This window comes from Oreochromis aureus, linkage group 23 (assembly GCF_013358895.1).
Source record: "Oreochromis aureus strain Israel breed Guangdong linkage group 23, ZZ_aureus, whole genome shotgun sequence".
Lineage (NCBI taxonomy): Eukaryota > Metazoa > Chordata > Actinopteri > Cichliformes > Cichlidae > Oreochromis > Oreochromis aureus.
The window spans coordinates 21382405-21404380 of NC_052963.1; the positions used below are offsets into that span (position 1 = coordinate 21382405).

At 40.7% G+C, this 21976-nt stretch overlaps 1 protein-coding gene across 2 annotated transcripts in view; it reads left to right on the top strand.

Moving 5' to 3' along the window:
* The window catches only part of LOC116327538 (collagen alpha-2(V) chain-like), a 34494-nt gene extending 14047 nt beyond the window's left edge, over nt 1-20447 (top strand). For both annotated transcript variants that reach the window (XM_039607493.1, XM_031749170.2), the window contains 48 exons: nt 127-180; nt 1370-1462; nt 1578-1652; nt 1743-1787; nt 1884-1937; nt 2018-2071; nt 2151-2204; nt 2320-2373; nt 2464-2517; nt 3924-3968; nt 4044-4097; nt 4201-4245; nt 6050-6103; nt 6250-6348; nt 6447-6491; nt 6595-6693; nt 6787-6840; nt 6953-7060; nt 7181-7234; nt 7320-7418; nt 9044-9097; nt 9181-9279; nt 9419-9472; nt 9586-9639; nt 9727-9780; nt 10039-10092; nt 10200-10244; nt 12976-13074; nt 13183-13290; nt 13472-13525; nt 13833-13886; nt 14184-14237; nt 14345-14398; nt 14513-14620; nt 15125-15178; nt 15260-15313; nt 15426-15587; nt 15665-15772; nt 15895-16002; nt 16467-16520; nt 16597-16704; nt 17510-17671; nt 17752-17805; nt 17892-17999; nt 18648-19002; nt 19093-19283; nt 19374-19616; nt 19693-20447. In XM_039607493.1, the coding sequence (XP_039463427.1) occupies nt 127-180; nt 1370-1462; nt 1578-1652; nt 1743-1787; nt 1884-1937; nt 2018-2071; nt 2151-2204; nt 2320-2373; nt 2464-2517; nt 3924-3968; nt 4044-4097; nt 4201-4245; nt 6050-6103; nt 6250-6348; nt 6447-6491; nt 6595-6693; nt 6787-6840; nt 6953-7060; nt 7181-7234; nt 7320-7418; nt 9044-9097; nt 9181-9279; nt 9419-9472; nt 9586-9639; nt 9727-9780; nt 10039-10092; nt 10200-10244; nt 12976-13074; nt 13183-13290; nt 13472-13525; nt 13833-13886; nt 14184-14237; nt 14345-14398; nt 14513-14620; nt 15125-15178; nt 15260-15313; nt 15426-15587; nt 15665-15772; nt 15895-16002; nt 16467-16520; nt 16597-16704; nt 17510-17671; nt 17752-17805; nt 17892-17999; nt 18648-19002; nt 19093-19283; nt 19374-19616; nt 19693-19839 (4146 nt within the window). In that variant the 3' untranslated portion in view covers nt 19840-20447. The remainder of the gene's footprint in view (nt 1-126; nt 181-1369; nt 1463-1577; nt 1653-1742; nt 1788-1883; nt 1938-2017; nt 2072-2150; nt 2205-2319; nt 2374-2463; nt 2518-3923; nt 3969-4043; nt 4098-4200; nt 4246-6049; nt 6104-6249; nt 6349-6446; nt 6492-6594; nt 6694-6786; nt 6841-6952; nt 7061-7180; nt 7235-7319; nt 7419-9043; nt 9098-9180; nt 9280-9418; nt 9473-9585; nt 9640-9726; nt 9781-10038; nt 10093-10199; nt 10245-12975; nt 13075-13182; nt 13291-13471; nt 13526-13832; nt 13887-14183; nt 14238-14344; nt 14399-14512; nt 14621-15124; nt 15179-15259; nt 15314-15425; nt 15588-15664; nt 15773-15894; nt 16003-16466; nt 16521-16596; nt 16705-17509; nt 17672-17751; nt 17806-17891; nt 18000-18647; nt 19003-19092; nt 19284-19373; nt 19617-19692) is intronic.
* Nucleotides 20448-21976: the final 1529 nt, after the last annotated feature.

Below are 21976 nucleotides of genomic sequence, written 5' to 3' on the forward strand. Positions count from 1 at the left end.
CAGCATTTGTTAATACAATTACCTGGACAAATGCTTTCATGTATACAAATTTCACTGCATGATTATTCCAGTAATTAGACAGTGACCTATGTTTCAATGCTCTTATGGCTTGTTCTCTTTGCTCAGGGTCCTCCAGGGGCTCAGGGAAGCCCTGGACCAAGAGGCTTTAAAGGCAGACGGGTAAGTTGAAACCAATACACAGGGAACTAGTGGACCTATAAGTTAATAGGTGAGGTCCACGATGAAAGAAAATTGCTCCTGTAACTGTTATACTATCACAGTTAATGTTTAATTGCTGGATAGTTTAATTTAAACAAAACATAACTAAAAATCTGTTGTATTGCAGTGTTTTGCTTATCAGGATGTAATAAAAGTCATCAGATCCTTAGCAGGTTCAAAAATGAAGCAACAACCCAAGAGCTACATGTCAGACTCTGTAGGCCTCTGTTATAGGTTGTTTGGAGAGGTTTCCAGGAAAACGCCTCTTCTCTCTGAAAAAACAACAACATGCCAGCACAGTTTAGGTTTGCAAAGCTGCATCTGAGCAAGCCACAAAAGACAGATAAAGCTTGACCTTAACAGCACAGCAGCAAATCTACAATAGAATGAGTGAAAAAGAAAAGAATCAAAGTGCTGCAATGGTCCAGTCCACGTCCAGACCTCAATCCAGTTAAAATACTGTGATGGGACCTTAAGAGAGCTGTGCATAAACGAACAATGAAAATCTCAATGAAAATCTCAAGCGTGGACCGATACTCCACCACAGTGTGAGAGACTGATAAAGCCCCACAGAAAATAATTTTGTCAAGTTGTTGCTACTAACAGCGTTCAGTAGCTCGCAGCTACTGAACGCTGGGGTGTTCTTAGTTTTTCACACTACTTCTGCATCGTGGTTAGTTTTTGTTAAATAAATATAAACATGGTGTAATATTTCATATGTTGTTGTTCATCTGAGGTTGTATTTAAATAATTATAGAACCTGCTAACGACCAGTTACCTAAAAACTTAGAGGGCATACTTTCTTCTTTATGTACAGAACAGAAATGAAGGACAAGAATAATTGTTCCTTTTTTAAGTTTTATATAGTTAAAAGTATCTAAAGCTGTGGAGTATGAGGTAAATTATTTACCCTCTGAAATGTGGTGGACAGGAAGTATAAAGGTGCATTAAGCACCTCAAGGCCCTCAAAATGCTCAAGTAGATGCAACGAATCTTATAACACACCCTCTCGTTGACATTTACACATTATTCACACGTGGATAACTGTAGTAAAATCATAAACTGCAAACAAAATGTCAGAATTAAGCTTCTGGTCATGTAACCAGTCAGTACCTTCTGTGTGCCACTCATTAACCCATGCAAATTGCAGGGTTTCCCAGGGCCTCCAGGATTTGATGGCGAGCCCGGTATACCAGGAAATCCAGGAGAACCGGGACCACCTGGGCATCCCTCGCACCCTGGGGTGAGCTGTTCACCAACTTCTTTTAATTAGTTAATGCAAATTTCATAAGAAAAAAACCAAACAAATCAAATTTTCTCCATGAATGATTAATTTTGGATCAATCTCTTCCTGATAGGGTAACCTGGTGACACAGATGGCTTCGGGTTTTAGCGAGAAGTCGGGTCCATCTGCGATGCTAACAGGATCCAGGGTGAGCGCTTTTAAACTGCATATTTTACATATGCAAAGTCCAGAAGCTTGAAGAGTTTAAACTGCAGTGCATAATCATTTGCCATTTCAGGGTGAAGCAGGATCACGAGGACTTCCAGGACCACCTGGACCACCAGTGAGTGTTTATCTCTGATGAAGTTTTAGAGCCAAATATTAGTTTTACTTTGTAGGAAGTGGGCCTAAAAATGTGACCTTTAATTTTCCTGCTCAGGGTCCTGCTGGTGGTCAAGGAATTCCTGGAGAAGCTGGAGATCCAGGACCAATGGTACAGTTGTTTCTTCATCTTGGATTCATTCATGTTAAAGAGTGAAATTTAAATGTGACTGTACGTGTGTGTGTCTGCAGGGGGAGCCGGGTCATCGAGGACCTGATGGACCACCAGGAAAACCTGGACTTGATGTGAGTCATGTAACAGATACTGATGAGGATTCTTCTTTTATCTGTAATTATTCCATAACCACCTGATGGTCTTTTCCAGGGACAACCCGGACCTGCAGGAGCAACCGGAGAACCAGGATATCCAGGATCAGCGGTAACCAGTCGTCATGCCAAAAAATATTTAATCCTACTATTGTCATGATAATAGTGATACAATAACCTACTGTAATCTGACAGACAGTGAATAATGTGATTACGTTTAAATACAGGGTGCAAGAGGATTCCCGGGACTTCCAGGTAATCCAGGACTGAGAGGGCACAAAGTAAGTCCTTTTTCCTTATTATTACTCGCTAGTTTTCATGTGTGAAATATCAAGAACTAACCAGTCTGTGAATTTAAACCTCTACAACAGGGACACAGTGGACTTCTTGGACCAAGAGGCGAGACTGGAGCAGCTGGAGCGAAGGTAGCTAACTTTCACTTTTGAAGAAAATAGTAGGAATTATAGTTTAAGTCTTAAAGGAACAATTCAGTGCAGTTGCTTTAAATTATATAAAAAAAACAATTTAATAGTTCGATGGTGTCCAAATACAAGCTCGTGAGGTTAGCTGGTGATTCCAGTGAGAGTAAATGTCTATGTGCTTTAGCTTTAAACAGGGACACTTTTAGTTAGACAGCTGCATCTCAATCACCTGAGAGATGAAACAAAGAGGCTAAAGTGGCCCTAATGTGTGTAAATATATCAAATTCACTGAATCACACGGCACACATTTGGCACTGGATTAGTGTTAAATGCCCAGATGTATGCTTGTATGCATCTTCGTGCTATCAAGGTGGTAAAAAGATGTTGACCTGAGTAGATGAAATTACCATTGACCCCTTGAAGCAAAGAGCAGCTTGGACACGTATGACCAATGTTCTGTTCTGTGAGGGAGGTTAAACTTTATGGAAGTCAGTTTTTCCAGTTAGGAAGCAGAAACCATCCTGAGCCATTGTGCAGCCTGATTGGTGTTCGTCTCAGAACAGCAGAATTGGCAGGCCCGCTGCTGGTGACCTGTACTTGTCAAAAATAAAGTATAACATTTGCCAATGATTCTGATACGTCTGACACACCTGCTCATATCAGTGAAGAGTGATGGCCCTGCGAGTTCTGTTGTTGCTGCACAGCGTTGGGCTGTGATTGCACATTAAAGGATGTTGGGACCTAGCATGAGATCCCAACATCCTTTAGTGGGACCTAAGCATGTGCCATGAGGGTTACGTAACATCAATGGACTCTTTGACCTCATGCCACCCTCTTGAAGTCTGTTCCTGACACATTTTGTCAGAAACATGCACAAATAGCCCGATGTGGGTTATTTTGTGGGGCACATGTGATGCTCCTCCTGTTCCTCTTTGCACAAAGGAGTGGATATCTTTCCTCCTGCTCGATGCTCTGTCCTTCTACAGCCCCACCAAACTCTCCTCACTTGTGTAACGGCCCGTCTCTGGTACACGCAGCAGTGTCAAGAACACACACAAAAAAAGGCTAAACTAGAGAAAAAACAGTCAGTATGGATAAGGAGAACACTAATCTATTTAAATTGCGTGAATTGTTGTTACCTCTACTACAAGCAGCTGAACTGGAATCACACTATTTTACATAACATTGTTATAACAAACACGTCATTGCATTTATCTCATGTTTTAGTTTCAGAATGAGACAAAGAAAATGAGACACGTAAACCTGATCTTTGAAAACAGGATTTTTAAATTAACTCCAAACTCAAACTCCAAACAGAAATTTCATCACTTGTTTCCACGTTTGAAAGGTGTCTCAGTCATATGTGCTGCACAATCTGTGCATAACTGCTCGGTTTCTATGCTTTGCAGGGTGCTTCTGGTACTCCTGGTGCAATGGGAGCTCCTGGTCCAGTGGTAAGTTAAAAAACACAGTTAAAAAGAGAGAATATTAGTCTACTGCAGAGATACTGACTCCATCTTTGGTTTCAGGGACCACCTGGGATGCAGGGAGAAAGAGGCCGAGCCGGAACGACCGGCCCTGTGGTATGAGACAAATAATTGAGCCACATGACAAGAAAAGGACAAAAAAATGCAAAGAGATGTTTCCACATTAAGTTATTTATCTTAAACTGTTTTTTTCTCTTAGGGTAAACGTGGCACACCCGGCCATGTTGGTAAACCAGGTCCTCTGGTAAGATCTACTAGATCTACTTTTTCCAAAACTTCTGACCACACCGAGGGACACACCTCTGTTCAGACTCTGAGATTATTTAAAAACATAAAAATATAATTTTAATCCTCTAACATGCTTCTTGTTTTAGTGTCTAGCACATCAGAAAATAGAGAAAAATCTCCCTTGTGATTTGAAAGCAGAAGTTAATATCTTTAATTTGCATGTTTTGATTGAACAAAAACCACGTAGGACAAAATACTGGATATATGATATTACTCATTATTTTAAAAAATACTTAAGGTTAGTTAATTTAATTGGTTTAGTAGAAAAATACTGTTGCTGTTTCCAATCGCAGGATGATATATAATAATAATATATAATAAGTCAATGAAAGGATAGAAACTCAATCAATGGATGATGTGGGTTTATTATTAATTAATCTGTTTGGTAAGGGGCTCCCATTTTAAACTGCACATTTTTTATTACCACATTTACAGCCATATGTGGTGTTTAACGTTAAATATAAATCCTCAAATCAAATCAACAAAGTTAAAATAAAATGCTGTACTTAAATTAAATGTTTGTTGTTAAAAGTGAACACATCGGGTTGGTGGTTCGATCCCTGGCTGCTCTGGTCTGGATGCCAGATATCCTTGGGCAAGATACTAACCTCAAAGATAGAGGACATTTATGTAGAAAAAGTGCTTGTGTGAGTGGGTGTGAATGGGTAGTTGGCAAGTTGTATAAAGTGCTTTGAGTGCTCAGGTAGAGTAGAACAGCACTATATAAGAACCAGTCCATTTATTATAAAGCACTAATCAGTGGCTAATATTTGTCATGTTGTAATCTTGTTCACATTAACCTGAATATTTAAATGAAAATTGAGAAAATTAAGTCTGAATGTGTTCTGACAGCATTTCTCGATGTTTTCATCTTCAGTCATTTCGTCCCCGTCAGCTTAAAGTTGAGACCATGTTTGGAAAAAATATCCAAATTAAAAATTGTCATGCCCTGTCAAGAGCATGGCAAACCAACAGGTGGCGATATAGCCCAAGAAGTGTTAACCTATCAGGAGCCAACAAACAATAACACGGTGCAAACTTTGTTGTGAGACAAAATCTATTTTGTTGGTCCACACATGAACACATAGTTTTTTTTTAAGAAGCTCAGTTTTCAGTGACCTAAACCCCATTTACCTATGGAAAAAAACATCAAGATGAGTGGGAAAAACACCGGTGTACATGTGGACAGAGTCTGAATAATAGTAATTAGAAGCAAAATTTTATTGACATCCAGCTGTATCCGTTTAGGAAGAATTAACTTGGGGATGTGTTTTTATTCTTATTTCTTGCTCCACTGGATTAAAATGGAGGTCCCGCTAGTTTTTTACCTGTTGCCATGGTAAATGTTGGATAGTTGGAGTTGATTGAGCTTAATCGAATCAGCCTATCTGTAACAGGAAACTCAGAGTTACTTACCTGGGCTCTCACAGACCCAGTCCCTGTCTTTGAACCAGCAAAAAACTCACAGCTTCATTGCACTCGGTCATAATAATTTTGGTTGTTCTGCGGTCTCCAACCACTGTTTTCCTCAGTGTGACTGCAGTACAGCAAAAAATAAAACTTTAGCTGCTAGAACAACAATGAAAACCAAACAGAAACCAACACACAACACAAAAAAATCCCACGACAACTACATTTTATCCTCTAGTTGTTCTTAGTAGCCCATTTGTTTATTTTTGAAGCGCCATTTACCCAGATTGTCAACAAAATATCAGATTAGATTTTTCTTAAATATTAAACATACTCTCCTCTAACCACAGGGGCCAATAGGAATCCCCGGTATACCAGGATTTCCCGGTAGCCCTGGAATGAAGGTGAGATTATTTGACTCTTGAATTGTAAGGAGTCTGTTTTCATTCTCAGACACACTTCGATTAGTATCTAAGTGACAGATGTTTCTGAGTCGTTGAAGTCACCCGAGACGTCTTTTAATATTTCCTGAATGTACCTGCTGGTGTAGGGTGAAGCGGGACCAACAGGGGTCAGAGGAAGTCCGGGACAGCAGGGGCCAAGGGGCGACGTTGGGCGTGTCGGGCCACCTGGACCCATCGGACAGCAGGTGTTGTACTTTTATCATTCTTGTTGCTAAAATAGCTCTAGACCCATTCTGGCCTCACATTACCACCATTCCCAGTTAATATGTTTGTTTTCGAACAGGGCGCATCAGGACAGGATGGAGCTCCGGGTCCCCGCGGCTCAGCGGTAAGTGATTGCGGCAAAGCTCTTTAACCAGCTGATATTTGTCTACAAATGTGTTACAATAAAGGTCTTTATTTAATCTATTGCTGCTCTGTCACCTCACCAGGGTATAGCCGGTCTCCAGGGTCCACCTGGTATGGTTGGTCCCCCCGGCCCCCCCGGCCCCCAGGGTTCAACAGGAGCTCTTGGAGCAAAAGGCCAACTGGTATGAGCTCTCATTTTATTTAATTTTCTCTCTCCCTGTCATGTGAGTCTTCATTTCTCTATCTTAAAATATCTGTTTTAAACTCTTCTTCAGGGTGATGTTGGAGCTCCTGGATTCAAGGGAGAGGCTGGAGTGAAGGGAGAGCGAGTAAGACCAAAACTACCCCAAAATAAAGACCCTAAACGTTCATCTTTGATGTTATTTTGGTGGTTAGGTTAATGATTTGTCAACTGATTCAGTGGGTATGAATTTATGTTAGGGTGACCATGGTGCACCAGGTCCCTTAGGCCCCATGGGAGAAGATGGAAAGCGTGGACCCCGAGGTGATGCTGGATCCATCGGGCCTCCAGGACCCCCAGGAGAGACAGTGAGTCCATCAAGAATATTCACAGTCCGGTCATGTGTAATATATTTAATGTATTCCTTTTTAACTCGAAACTACACCCTGCAAACAAGACAGACTAAAGCTTTCTTTTCTTTGTTATAGGGACCACCAGGAAATAGGGGTTTCCCTGGTGCTGACGGTTTACCAGGTCCAAAGGTGAGTATTTATGACTCTAATTCGCCATCAGCTTCGTCACATTCATTTCTGTGATTTTTGAATATTTCACACTTTCTCTGAACAGGGAGCCCAGGGCGAGAGAGGGCTGCCAGGATCTTCAGGCGCCAAAGGTTTATCTGGAGATCCAGGACGCAACGGAGAATCGGGCTTGACAGGAGCTCGGGTAAAGTCACATGTTGTAATTCATTGCCTAGAGTAGAAGGTTTATTTCATCCTTTTGCTCAATGTTTGCAGGATTTTGTATATAAAAGTGAGCGTCTGACAACCTCTGCTCACGAGGGAAATGATTCTCTTCTGAGTGGTTGGCAAGTGGTTGCTGCAGGTTGATGACATTTGCTGTGAAGCTGAAAAGCCAAAGTCATGGCAGCATAGAAACCAGTCAGTGAATACCTGAAAATCTCCAGTCGCAGTGAAAAATGTGTATTCCAGAATTATATTGGTAATAATAATTGAAAATATTGGTTGCAAAGAGGTATTCAGTGCTGGTTGGTTGTTAGCAGGTTGCCTGTTATTTACATGGAAGGAATCGAATTGTCTGCAAACATATGATAACTATTCTTTGAGTCATAGTGAAACTTGAAAAAGTTGCAGCACAACCTGGATAAGTAGAAACTTGACTTTCAAAGTAAAACTTGAGCTTTCAGAAATGTGTTGGCTGCAGCAATAAAGCAAAACGTTTACGTTGAAGGTCAATGTCTAGGAGCAGTTAGCAAGTGTTTCCCAACTGCTCCTCGACATCATGGTAGCAGGAAAGAATTGTCAAATCATTTTGCCGATAACAGGCCCACTGTACACTTAGACCTTAATGACCCCGCCTTACCAGATACCTACCTCGGCACCTTTTACTCTTTGAGGTAAAGACTTCTGAGTAAAGACTTCTGACCTCAGGAGCCATGAAATCCTTCAAATCCTTCAAAAGCAGAGGTCCCAGCATCATGACTGATCCTTCTCAACCTTCTCACAGCATCTTCTTTATCACAGAATGCTAAACCAGAACTTGTGATTTCAGAGTGCGAACTGCTTTTAAGTTTTTATTAGGCACAAGATTTTATTCTGCTCTAATAGTCGCATTTTATTCTATACTGCCTCTTGATTCTGTTTTATATGACCCAAAATTTCATTTGTGATCCATATTTATTCTGTTTATTAATGTTTATTATGGCACTTTATTATCATTTATTATGGTTCAAAGTTCAAAACTCCAGCAACTGCTTGCCAACTGGTCAGGGAATGCACAGATTCATCTATTCAGATTGCTGCACTGCATGCTGGTTCAACAGCAAACTGACTTAAAGTTCATCTGAAATTTGTTGGTCTTTAGATGTTGCATCTTCATTAAATTATCCTTGAGAAACTTGCATGTGCATGAATTTTATAGCCATAATCTGTTTTAAACTGCAATCTACAAGAGCGATTCCTAGTTGGTATTTAAATAAACATGAATAGCAGAATTAGCTAGTGACAAGAAGTGTCTTTATAATGCATATAAAAAACTGCATATAAAATATATGTAGCCTTGCAGCCTTAAACCTGCATTCCTACTTATGACCACTGGAGAGCGACTGTTCTACTTAAAAAATAAGTCAAGTTACGTAAACATGTATGAAAGAAATTATTCTACTATGACTTCAGTAACCTTTTTCTGATGAGCTTATGCTATCAATCACAAATTTGAAGTCTGCTTTATTAAAATATAGTACTCAGTTTGCAAATTCAAACTCACCTGAACTTAACCAGAAATTCTTGTTTCATTCAGCATTTAAAAGACTTGTTTGTGTTACTTCACAGGGTCTCACAGGTCTCATAGGTGCCCAGGGAGCAGAGGGGAAGCAAGGACCGGTGGTATGTAATCAAATACATTAACTTTCACCACTTGTAGATTTGCACATGCATGCTCAGCAGTAAATGTGTTCCTGTCTTCTCAGGGATCCGCTGGAGATGACGGCAAACAAGGCCCAGCCGGTTCAACTGGAAACAGAGGCCCAGCTGGACCGATGGGCCTGCCGGGACCAAAGGGCTTCCTAGTCAGTACGAATGAGTGTGACATTAGCGGCTAGATAAGCCTAATAAGCGAAGCCAGATGAATACATTTGTGGTAATAAATGCAAAAAAGCTCCATAATAACACAAAATATGCTGATTGATGGTCCCTGTTGTTTTTCAGGGTGACGCTGGGAAGGCTGGAGAAGCTGGAAGTCCAGGAGCTCCAGGTCAAAGGGCAAGTTAAATCCACAGCTGATATAAATACAGTTCATACTTCCTGCTGAGGCTTCACGCTCTTCATCTCAAGCACAAACATGCTGATAAATGCTGCTCTTTACTATCCTCTAGGGACCAAATGGAAAAGATGGAGAGAGAGGCGCCGCTGGTCCACCTGGCCCAGCTGTAAGCATCCGTCTCAGCTGAGAGTTTCTCATTATTAATAATGTAAACAGTTATGTTTTTAATATAATGTGTTTGTTTGTCCTGCAGGGTCCTGCAGGGAAGAGAGGAGAGCAGGGATCTCAGGGAGTGTTTGGCTTCCAGGTACTCTTCATCTTCATCCCATGGGTGAATGACTGGATATGTAAAGTGCTTTGGGGTCCTTAGGGACCATAAAACATTTAGCTCCTATCACTGGAGCTCAGTCTCACTTTTAATTCTTTATTTTATTTATTTATTTGTTATTTATTTAACCAGGTAACAAAGGAGATTGGCCACGATTAAAGTCACAGTTACAAGAAGTTCTTGTCTATTGTTTTTATGATTATCAAATAAAATAAAAACTGTTTGTGGCGTTTTTAGGGTTTGCCTGGAACACCAGGCCCACCTGGAGAGTCAGGAAAGCCAGGTGACAAGGTATGACTTGGGTATTTTAAAATATTTTTCAAATTAACCCACATAATATAAATCGTGCAGTGACTACAGCATGTAAAGTCTGCTTAATGTTTTTGTTTTCTTTGTAGGGTCTTGCAGGAGAGATTGGTGAAGTTGGCGCTACAGGACCAAGAGTAAGTCCGTTAGTCCAATTTCAACTTTTCTATTGCTCAGTTCTGAAACTTCAGATCATCACAGTCCAGCTTGAAACATGAACATTTTCTGTAACCCACCCATAGCTCTAATCATCACATGAGTGAGAATTTCGGTGCATCCCTTTGTGTTTTCATTGATTCATTTTGATCGTCTGATGATTGTTAAATTTGACTTTTCTTTTCAGTTGAACTTGTTTCCAGCTAATGATGATGAGCTGTAAGAGTTAAGGATCTAAAATAGAAAACAAGCATTAGTTTTATAACTTATTGATGATTTAGTAGTTGAGTTTCTTCTTGAAATCTAAACCACTGTCAAAAGTTGTAAAAAGGTTTGATCTGGTAACCAGTCTGAAAGGATTTTTAGAACATAAACAGAAATATATCCTAAAATTTTATAATATGGGATTAACTTATTTAAAAGATGCATCTTCGGTTATTATTATATGTGCTTAATCAGCTAATCCAAAATCTTTTTTTTTACTTGTTCATATTTCCTAAAATGTCAAAACTTCTAGATGCAGCAAAACAGATTTATTTAAGATAACTTATAAACATAACTCTTTATTGTCATTGCACAGTCATGCTTAGTATGATAGTACAATGAAATTGGAAAACTGTCGCACGTGAGTGTTACAGGTACCGGGTGGCAGCGCCTGTAGACAGCTATATATGTGTCCTGTAAACAGGAAAGAAATGATCAGACAGGGAGACATGGCTTGCAGTTCTTGAATACTCCGCCATTATTTATTCAAATTCACAATTATGCACTCCTTTTATTACTTTTACAGTATTACAACTGTGTATTTACTTATTCCTAAGCATAGCTCACACATTCTTCATATGTGTTCTGTTACCAATTAGACAAAAAGGGAACTAACACATTCCAACGTCATCAACATGACCAATATCCATGTAAGACTTTGTTCAAAATGAATCCCAACAAGACAAATCTATAAATCTCATATAGTTTGAAAGAATGGCGTCATCAGCACCATCTTGACATGTGCACTGAATTCACGGAAACACTTTATGGCAGAAAACAAGGGACTAAAACAATACAGAATAACGGTGGAGCCGATCACTAACATCACAGAGCATAAGGAGGTGTGTGACCCAAACTAACATGCTAACCATAGCATACTGCTAAAGCTGTAAACAAATACTTACAAAAGTCTAATTTACTGTGCTACACTTTCTGTTCGCTTTCAGTTTCCAACCGTAATGGTTAATCTATGCTATATAATGGATGTGATTGCTATTATATTCTATTTCGGGCACGATACGAACCTGTAAACAGGAAAGAAATGATCAGACAAGGAGACGTGGCTTGCAGTTCTTGAATACTCCGCCATTATGAGAAAACAGCGCGGAGCATGCGCTTCAGGCTGCTAACAACAGGCCAAACCATGGTCTCACACTGCCACCTACTGGTACAAAAATGGAGCGTCCGCTACAAATATCCCAGAGTAGTTACCAAGTTTCCTGTTAAAATTACTGTAGTTATTTAGGGCACTCCAAAATGGAAATATCACTTACATTGAAAGTAAAATTACTTAAATTAATTCACATAAATGTGATCACACATTAGTGGGTATCACATTAGCACCAAGCACATCCAGTGTTGGGAAGGTTACTTTTAAAATGTATTCCGCTACAGATTACAGAATACATGGCCCAAAATATAATTTGTAACGTATTCCGTTAAGTTACTTAATGTGAGTAACGTATTCGGAATACTTTGGATTACTTGATATATTGTCATGCTTTTTACAACTACATGACTGTACTATTGCTGTGTGATTTATTACTATTACTGAAGGCTACTCGCAAATGAGCTAACATTGTTAGCTGGCGTTAGCTGAGGTTAGTTCACTGCAGACTGTTAGACTTGATGGATAGAATTAACAACCTGCTAGCTGCAAATAATCATGTGCTGTTCTGAAAGCAATACCAACTAGATTTTTAAATCTTAATATAAAATGAGTAACAGTAGGGTGGACATTAGGTAAGGCTGCGCTTTTTGCAGTGAGCTCGAATAGAAAACTATTTCTGTATCACTAATATATTTTCTTTCTGTCTGCTTTCAGAACTGCACATGATTATTTGCAGCTAGCAGGTTGTAACGCAGCCTTCAGTAATAGTAATAAATCACACAGCAATAGTACATCAAAGATAATGAAGTGGCACATAACCCAGGTAGCTACCACAACTAAAACAAGGCAGTTGCAGTAGGCTAATGTTAGTTTTTAAAAAAGAACATTCCAGTTGTTTCTTTAGGTTGGAGGTGGAGTTTTATTGGTCAATTTGTTCATATGGTTAAAGCTGAACCTTTTAACATGCGACTCTCTGGGCTTTGACTAAATTTGGAACAAGCCTCTAGTGGCCATTTGTGAAACTGCAAGTTCCTTCTTGATTTTTTAGCCTCAGCGGTTATCGCTAACCTTACACATACTTTTTTTGTTCTGTGCAGTAGGGATAGGGTCGTCAAACTAATTTTGCACATCTTGGGCCACATACAGCCCAGTCTGAGCTTAAGAGGCCTCATCCAGTGAAACTCCCCTTTCTGTCAGTACAAAGGAGTTTAACTGCACATTTAATCCCTGGGATCAGTCTCAGGAGTCGTTCCAGGGGCCATTTCTGGGCCCCATATGTGTGACACCCCTCCAATAAGAAATAAATGTGTAAACTTATCTTTTGGTTGTTCTTGCAGGGAGAGAGAGGTTCCCCAGGAGAAAGAGGTGAAACTGGGCCCAATGGGCTGCAGGGACCCAAAGGTAGTCCAGGTGCACCCGGACCAGATGGGCCAAAGGTATGGTAACCATAAAACTACTGATGCTTAATCCTGAACAACAAAAAGACTCGTTGCTTGCTTTATATTGTTTATAACAAGCCCCGCTGCTTACTTTGCACATTTTAGGGTAGCCCTGGATCCAAGGGTGCTGCTGGAGAGCCAGGAGGTCCAGGACTTCAGGGGATCCCAGGAGAAAGAGGCATACCCGGACCTTCAGGCCCGAAGGGAGATGCTGTAAGTTAAAGAATACATTCATTACATCATCTCCAAAGAAAAAGACAGTAGTTTTACCAATAGCAAGACTGTAAGAGGAGCAAAATGTAAGCCACTGTGAGACCTCGCGATATTGGGGATCATCAGAACCAAAGGAGGGAAAACTAAGAAACCATTAAGTGAACCTGATTTGTTCTAACAGGGCGCTACTGGAGAAAAAGGACCAGAAGGAAAGGCGGGGGCTGATGGAGCGAGGGTGAGTCACCATGACCGTGATCCTTACTGCAGATGAAAAAAATGTGTGTCGAAATATTTCACTTCACCTGAAGCAAGTTTGTGATTAAATCCAAATATAAATCCCTCAAAATTCTGCTGGTTTACTTGGTGATTTCTCTCCAAGTCCACTGTGAAAAGACAAAATCAAGACTGTTAATGTGAAAAACAACATATGAAATCACAGTCTACTAATGAAACTAAAAAAAAAAAGGTCACTACCTGCAGCCTGCAAAGGCTAATATAGGTCTAAATTATGTCTAATACATTTCCTCATGTCATTGCACCAGGGGCTTCCTGGTCCCATTGGACCTGCTGGTCCCAGTGGACCAAACGGAGTGAAGGTAAGCATAAAAGCCTGTTTTTCAGCACAGAAATGTGTTTGTTTCAGTTTAATGATTTATCATAAAGCACAGCTGCAAGATGATTAACAGTGACCCTACACTGTTTCTGTAAAACTGATTTAGAGCCCTTCAAGTCCCGTAGGGTGATTTTGTGATGATTTTATGATAACTTGTGAACATTAGATAAAAAATATATTGTTAGAGGGCTTTAAGGGCTTTGTATTTATGTAAATAAACTCTTGTTAAAAAATACTGGTTATGTATTTTTTTATAGATATTTACAATATTTCATTTCAGGGTGAAACCGGCCCATCGGGACCAACAGGGCGCAGAGGAACAAGAGGAATCGCTGTCAGCACAATATTTTATTTTACATTTATTTGAGCTGATATCCACTTTTTTCAATGCTTTAATTTCATCTTGATTGTGTGTATTGGTATGTGTGACCATGTCCACAGGGATCTACTGGTGAGCCTGGTCCGACTGGTGCTGCTGGCTTCCCTGGACCTCCTGTAAGTGGCCTGCTACAGTGTGACCCACAAAACCACCGAAGGATAAACAGAATAATAAACTAGAAGTTAACTGAAGAGAGATTCATCTCTAGCTACTGTTTTTTTCTTTCCCAGGGTCCTGATGGTCAGCCTGGGGTCAAAGGTGAAACAGGTGAGCCAGGTCTGAAGGGAGAAGCAGGATCACCTGGACCTCAGGGCGTGGCTGGAAAACCAGGAGAACAGGTATGCTGTCAAATGTTTTAATCTATAAAAACTGAAACAATCCTTATTAATGTGGGTTTACAGTTTCTGTGAAGCAGGGTTAATCACAAAGTTTTAGTTTTACATGCACCAGTCTGAAAAGTACAAAAGCAGTGCACATATATTCAGTATCAGTGGCTCACTGTGGCTCTAATAAAAATCTTAATGAATATGAAAATGAAAAATAGCTCTTATTCAACACATTTTTACAACAATGTGAAGGAGCCACCCCTCTTTTTTGAAGGATTTATTTATTTATTTGAAAGTTTTCACTCATGCATTTGTTCTTAGGCAAGCGTCACTGGACCATGAGGGTGATTGCCACGCATATGGATTTAATTGGCATACATTCTGAGAGAAAAAAGTCTCTCTGGTTATGCTTTACTTATTTTGAGAGCTACATTTGACTTCCGTTTCTCTTAATGAGTAACTTGACAGGAAGTAGATGGGTCGCGTGAAAAATTGTCCTGTGTCTGTGTTTTTTAGGGACCTGTTGGTGTGACCGGGCTGAAAGGTGGCAGAGGAACAAAGGGTCCAACGGTGAGTATTTTGACCCGGACAAGGCTCTCCAAAACTCAGTGATGAACATATACATAGGTAACACTTGTCTCCTTCCCACAGGGCTCCCCTGGTTTTCCTGGATTGCCTGGAGGAGTTGGTCCACCTGGTCCTCTTGTGAGTTCCTTATAAAAACAAACCTTAAAGACCTGACATAGTGTAAATGAACTGGGATGCACAAAAACATCCAGTTTTCTTTTATTAAGTCACTTTTATGTTTGTATTTCAGGGTGCAGTTGGAGCAGACGGGCCTATAGGTGCTCCAGGAAAACAGGGTCCTTCCGGGATTCGAGGAGAGAATGGAGGTCAGGGACGTCAAGGCGAGCAAGGACCTCCAGGGCCACCCGGCGGAACTGGAGAGAAAGGAGACTCTGGAGAGGACGGTCCTCCTGTAAGATGAAGTTTGCTGTTGTTGTTCAAATTCAGAGATGTTTCAGTTGCTCATCAGCTCTGGTGCTTCTCCGTCAGGGTCCTGATGGGCCTCCGGGACCTGCTGGCGCCACAGGGCAGCGAGGAATTGTCGGCCAGCCCGGAGTCAGAGGAGAGAGAGGCTTGCTGGGACTGCCAGGTCCTGCTGTGAGTGCTCCCGCTAATGTTTCCTGTTTATTGTTATCGCTCACAAAGGCAGCTTGCTCCTCAGCAGTGCCATTATTCATGTTAGAGTTAGGTGAGGAAGTTTGTGTTTATTTGTGCCTCAGGGTCCACCAGGAAAAGCAGGAGCACCTGGACCTCAGGGCAGCACTGGTCCTCCTGGGGGTATCGGTTTACCAGGAGCCACTGGGCCAAGAGGAGATCCCGGACCCGAGGTTTGTCCTTGAGATGGAGCTTTATAAATCAAATTTGAAGGACTTTCATTTAAGGGGTTTAAGGCTTCAATCTAAAATGACTCTCAGAAAGTGCTGTTTATGTCTAGAAAACATAACTAGAATGTTTCTGTAGCTCAAAAGCAGATTTCTTTGACTGTTCAGTATTCACCAACTTATTAAAAGTTTATTAAGACAGCAGTTTTGTCACATTTCTTTTAACCTGTCAGTTACAGGCTTGCAGGTTTGTGGCCTTTAGCAACAACAGCACATAAAATTTGTTTTCAGTATCAGCACATTCAGCTAAAAACCTGGAAATCATAGTGCCATGCAATTCTTTGTAGACGACTCAGCCTTTTATATCACAGATCTGTTTTTTCCTTCCTCTTATTATAAGTGAACAATTTCTTGTTTTGTTTTTTTGTTTTTCTCAGATCTTAAGTTTCTAATATCATTTGTTTATTCAGGGTATTGCTGGAGCTGAGGGGCCTCCTGGTAAGGACGGCCTAGTTGGAGAAAGGGTAAGATGACATGTATAATGTATCTGTGTGTTTGTTTTAGAGGCTTGGTGTGGTCTAATCTCTGGCCTGTTTGTAGGGTGACAGGGGCAATCCTGGCCCAGAGGGTCTGGCTGGTGGTCCAGGGTCTCCAGGTACTGAGGGTCCAGTGGGAATAACAGGCAGTCCAGGTCAAATGGGTGAAAACGTGAGTTTAACAAACAGATCAACCAGGACTACAAAACTAGAAGGTCTAAATTTCTAACTTTTTAAAAAAAAAATCATGGATGGTACCAGATTTAAAACATGAGGACACGGCCATTTGGTAATTATCATGTACTTATAATACTGATAATGATGTCAGCCACTCATGTACGCTGTAGGCTCCACAAAACTTCCCCTCAGAAGTCTAAATCAGGCCTTTCAGCTTTAACAGCTGTGTAACTGACAAAGGTGTGAACAACTGACAGTTAAAGAGCTATGGCTTATTTAAATGTCATCATCTGATTGGTCATCTCCTTCCTGTCCCTGATTGGTGGATACTTTTGATGTGTTTTCCCTTGCATTTCAGATAAATGGCTGAATCTGATTGTAAGGCTCTCCTTGAAATGGACGTACACAAATGTAATCCTGTTGAGAGTTAATTATTTATTTATCCATACAGTATTGGATAGATATGTAATTCCAGCTCAGTTTAAAGCCAAATCATCACAGCTGCAGTGTCTCAGCTGCCATTCATAGTTTAAAGCAACTCTCACACGGACACACATAGTAATGGGCTACAATCCCAGACACTAACAGAGACACTTTGTCCCTTTCCTGATTTTCAAAATAAAAGTCTATTATTTATTTTACTGTAAGTACCCACTGTTATCTCCCATCAGATTTTTTAGCCAATTTATTTTTTTTTAATTCTCTTTTTTTTAACAGTAAGCAACAGATTAAAGTTCAGCAGCAGGAAACCTCCAGCTACATCTTTAAATCCACAACTGTTACGTCTCTTTTGACTTTAGGGTGAAAGAGGCCCTCCTGGACCCCAAGGACAGCCAGGAATACGGGGAAAAGTTGGCCCTCAAGGACCACAGGGGGACAAAGGAGCTGCTGGAGAGCCTGGTGAGAGGGGTCAGAAAGGTCACAGAGGATTCACCGGGCTCCAAGGCCTGCCAGGAATAGAAGTAAGAAAGATGTTTGGGCATTAAGGTTACATCATGGAAACAAGAAATTAGAAGTTTAAATGTACTCCCTTGTGTTTTAGGGCGCCACAGGAGATGCAGGAGCTATAGGAGTTGTTGGACCAAGTGGACCGAGGGTAAGCAATAATCAAAATCACAAAAAAACTAAACATAATTTCTCTTCCTGTCGTCTTGTGAAAATGTTTTTCTCATATCCACACAGGGGCCTCCTGGAGTGGTCGGTCCTCCAGGTAAGGAAGGAAACATTGGCCACCCTGGAGCTATGGGTCCTCCTGGAAGCAGAGGGAGCAGTGGAGACGTCGGAGCACAGGTGAAAGAAGCGGGAAAGAAGCTGTGATTTTTTTTTTTACCCTGTATAGATGAAACCAGCGTGTACAACAAGTTCCATTGTGACATATTCCAGGAACATTTCTGCGCTCCGCAGTCAGACTTTGAGCACTTTACCACACTTATTTTATCAGTACAAAATACATTTATGTGCTTGTACAATGGTTTTCTCTCTGGTTCATGCATTACATTGGATACATCTGATAAAATTACAGTGAATGCTGTTTGTTCAGAACAAACAGGGAGGCCAGACAGACACAGGGACACGACTGCGAAGATGGAAAGATGTGATTTGGAGCTATATAAATAAAACTGAATTGAATTGCATTGTAAACAAAGCATCATTTTGGACAGAGCTTAAACTTGCTGCTTTTAGCCTGTGATTTCTCAACGAAAGCATGAAAATATTAGCTGAAAACTCGAGGCACGGATTTTCATCGTCACAGGATAATGAAGCATATTTTAGGACGGTAATGTGATACTTCACACCTAAAGTTAAAGCTAGAAGTCAAATAGAGCTACTCAATAAAATTTCAGGAGGTACAAAGTCATAGTAGATCATCCTCTTTGGATCAAAAATAGCTTTATATGTTAGTAACTAGAAAGCTCATTAATCATTCTCATTATTCAGGGCCCAACTGGTGAACCAGGACCCCCCGGCCCTCCAGGACCCCCAGGACCTCCCACCTCGCTTTCCGAAGACCTTTTTGCTGGCCTAGTCGATTATGAAGCACAAGGAATTCCTGAAGCCGTGGAATTCATTGAGGACGCTTTTGCCGCCGAACCTCCTCTGCTTCCCGAGTTCAACAAAGATGAAGCCCTTCCCAACAAGAACTCGGCCACACTGCGGGCAGACACCGGCATCCATGCCACGCTGAAGAGCCTCAGTGGAAATCTGCAGAACTTCCGCAGTCCCGACGGCAGCAAGATGAACCCTGCAAAAACCTGCCAGGACATCAAGAACTGCTACCCACAGAAAAGCAGCGGTCAGGATCTGCACTTCTTCGACCATTTACTGATTATTAGATTTGGATTTTTCTACAGTTTCAGTGATGGTGCTTGTATTTCCCATACAGGTCAGTACTGGATTGATCCAAACCAAGGAAGTGTAAAAGATGCCATCAGGGTCTTCTGCAATATGGAGACTGGTGAAACCTGCATCTCTGCCAACCCACCCAACATTCCCCGCAAAGCCTGGTGGACGAAATCAACACCCAATGACAACAAGCCCATCTGGTTCGAGGCTGACATGAATGGTGGCACCAGGGTAAGAAGGGGATGCTTTTCTAGAAATAGCATGCATGGTGTAGTTGCTTAAAAAAAATCACTGAGCTTCTCATATGACATGTGATTTCAGTTCCGCTACGGCAACAAGGAGGAACAACCAAACGCGGTGGCCGTGCAGCTGAAGTTGCTGCAGCTTTTGTCCAAAGAGTCGCACCAGAACATCACCTACCACTGCAGGAACAGCGTTGCTTACAAAGACGAGAACAGTGGGAATCTGAAGAAAGCGCTGGTCCTCAGAGCCTTCAACGGTCAAGAACTGAGAGCCCAAGGCTCCAACCGGCTACGATATACCGTCATTGAGGATGGCTGCTCGGTGAGTCTTCGATAAATTGCCTAAATTTGTTTTTCCTGGAAAATACACTGACTGATGTCTCTGTGGTTGTCTTTAGAAATCAAGTGACGCATGGGGTCGGACGGTGATTGAGTACAGGACTCAAACTTCAACCAGGCTGCCTATCATGGACTTGGCCCCCATGGACATCGGACAAGCTGATCAGGAGTTTGGCCTGGACATCGGCCCTGTGTGCTTCTCATAAAACTAGAATCCCCAACACAGGGTTGACTGAAACTGAGTAACATCATCATCAGGAATTATAGGAAACAGGACAGGGAAGGGGGGACTTCTTTTTCTGGGAGAAAGACGAAGGCCAGATGTTTCACAGAAGTTGCTGAAGCACAGCGAACGAGAGCTTCGCAAACTGCTAGGATATAATTTATTCACCTCTTCGATAAATTCACCGAACTCTACACGAGTTCTCTGCGGTTTAGATGGAATGTAACCTTGCATGAACTGTGGAAAAGTCTTTGCAGACGAGTTAACATAAGAAGTGAAGGTTTACAGTGAATAAAAGCATTCAAACCTTTTCATTTTTATGGCTTTTTTTTTTTCAGTACATGCACATCCAAAGGCCAGGATAGAGAGACAGACAGAGAGAGAGAGACAGAGAGAGTTAACAGTAGTTATTAATTTTCATTGAAAATTATGTTTGAACCTAAATTATTAAGTTTTGTGCAGAAACTCATTTAGCGGAAACCATTTGTATCTCCTTTTTAACACGACTGTAAATGCAAAGAATGACTGTAAATGACAAATTATTTGTTTATTGTTGACTATGGATGTTTGAATAAAATGTCTTTCTTTGGACTGACTCTGCTCCTCCTCAAAACCAAAGCAAGAAAAGGTGAATAAACGTTCATTTTGCTTGAAATTATGGAGGGTCACAAGTGCCAAAATGAAATGAATACATATATCATTAGATAATTAATCCATTTTAATTAATTTGAACTGGAAATGATTAATTAAATATGTTAATAATTAATACCAATTTATTTCATTTACAACATTTGTTACAGTTATTTAATTCCAATTTTAATTAAATAATTACATTTAATGAATTGCTTGTGTATTTAGTTAATTTGTTTTGGCACTCATGGCCCTCCTTACTACTACTAAAAAGAAAAACACCATCTCACCACTAGAGGGAGTCAGTGCTTTAGATTTCAGCATCTGAGCACAACAACCCAGGTGGCTTGGGTAAATAAATCCTGATGATTTTTTTTATAGATCCTCCAGTATATAAATATAAAAAAAATAATTACAAATCCAATATAAGTGTATAATTATTAATCTGACTAAATATTTTTCCGATGACAACATTTTTCAAAAAAAGACAGCCGGAGAGAGAGGGAGCGGGAAGGCGTCCTCACAGGAAGAAAAAGCCAAAGGTCAGGCAGCATATGTTTCTGGGTCGACCTCTCCTCTCCTCGCTTGCTGAAAGACGTGACACTCTCGCCATTTCCTGCTGCCCGAGCTCGCTGCACATCTGTCGAGGTGGTCATTTTTAGCCGGGCCCTACTATTTTCATTTGAAGTGTGGAAAGTTGTACCGAGCCAGACTGACAAGTGTGGCTGTGCAAACGTTTCCATCAGTTTGCTGCAAAGAACCTTTGCTGTAAATGCCGCTCAAGTCTTTCCACATTGCACCTTAGATGTACGTTATTTCTGCAAGTAAAATTCAGCAGGAGTAATTTAACAAATGAATCCCTCACTGCTTCACAAATAAAAGACATGAACTACTCTTATTCATTCATTGTACCTTTTTTAAGACCACGTTGAGCATATTACCTCATTGCAATGAGCTTATATCTTATATTTTTATACATATTCTTAAAATATGCAAATAAAGATCATTTTTATTTGCATTTAATTGATTTTCTTAAAATATCAAGAATGGCTATGGTGTGTATCTGTCACTGGTGGGTTTTATCCTGCCTGTCATGCTAAAGCAGGAGCTAAAACTTAGGGACTGAGTATGCATGTAAGAGCTTGTGGTCTGCATGTAGTCTGTGCATTTCTGACAATCTGACAACCCAAAATTTATGTTTCTCCGTTTGCATACCTTTATTCATCTCTGATTTACTCCCTTGAGTCATGCCGGCCAGGAGACTGGTCAACAACCAGCTGTCACTGAGTAAAATTGGTTGCAATTCAATTCGTTTCAATTCACTTTTACTTATAGCACCAAATCACAACAGCAGTCACCACATGGTGCTTTGTATTGTAAAGACACTACAAAAATATAGAGGAAACCCCATCAATAAAAAACCCAGCTATGAGAAAGCACTTGGTGACAGTGGGAAGGAAAAACTCCTTTTTAACAGGAAGAAACATCCA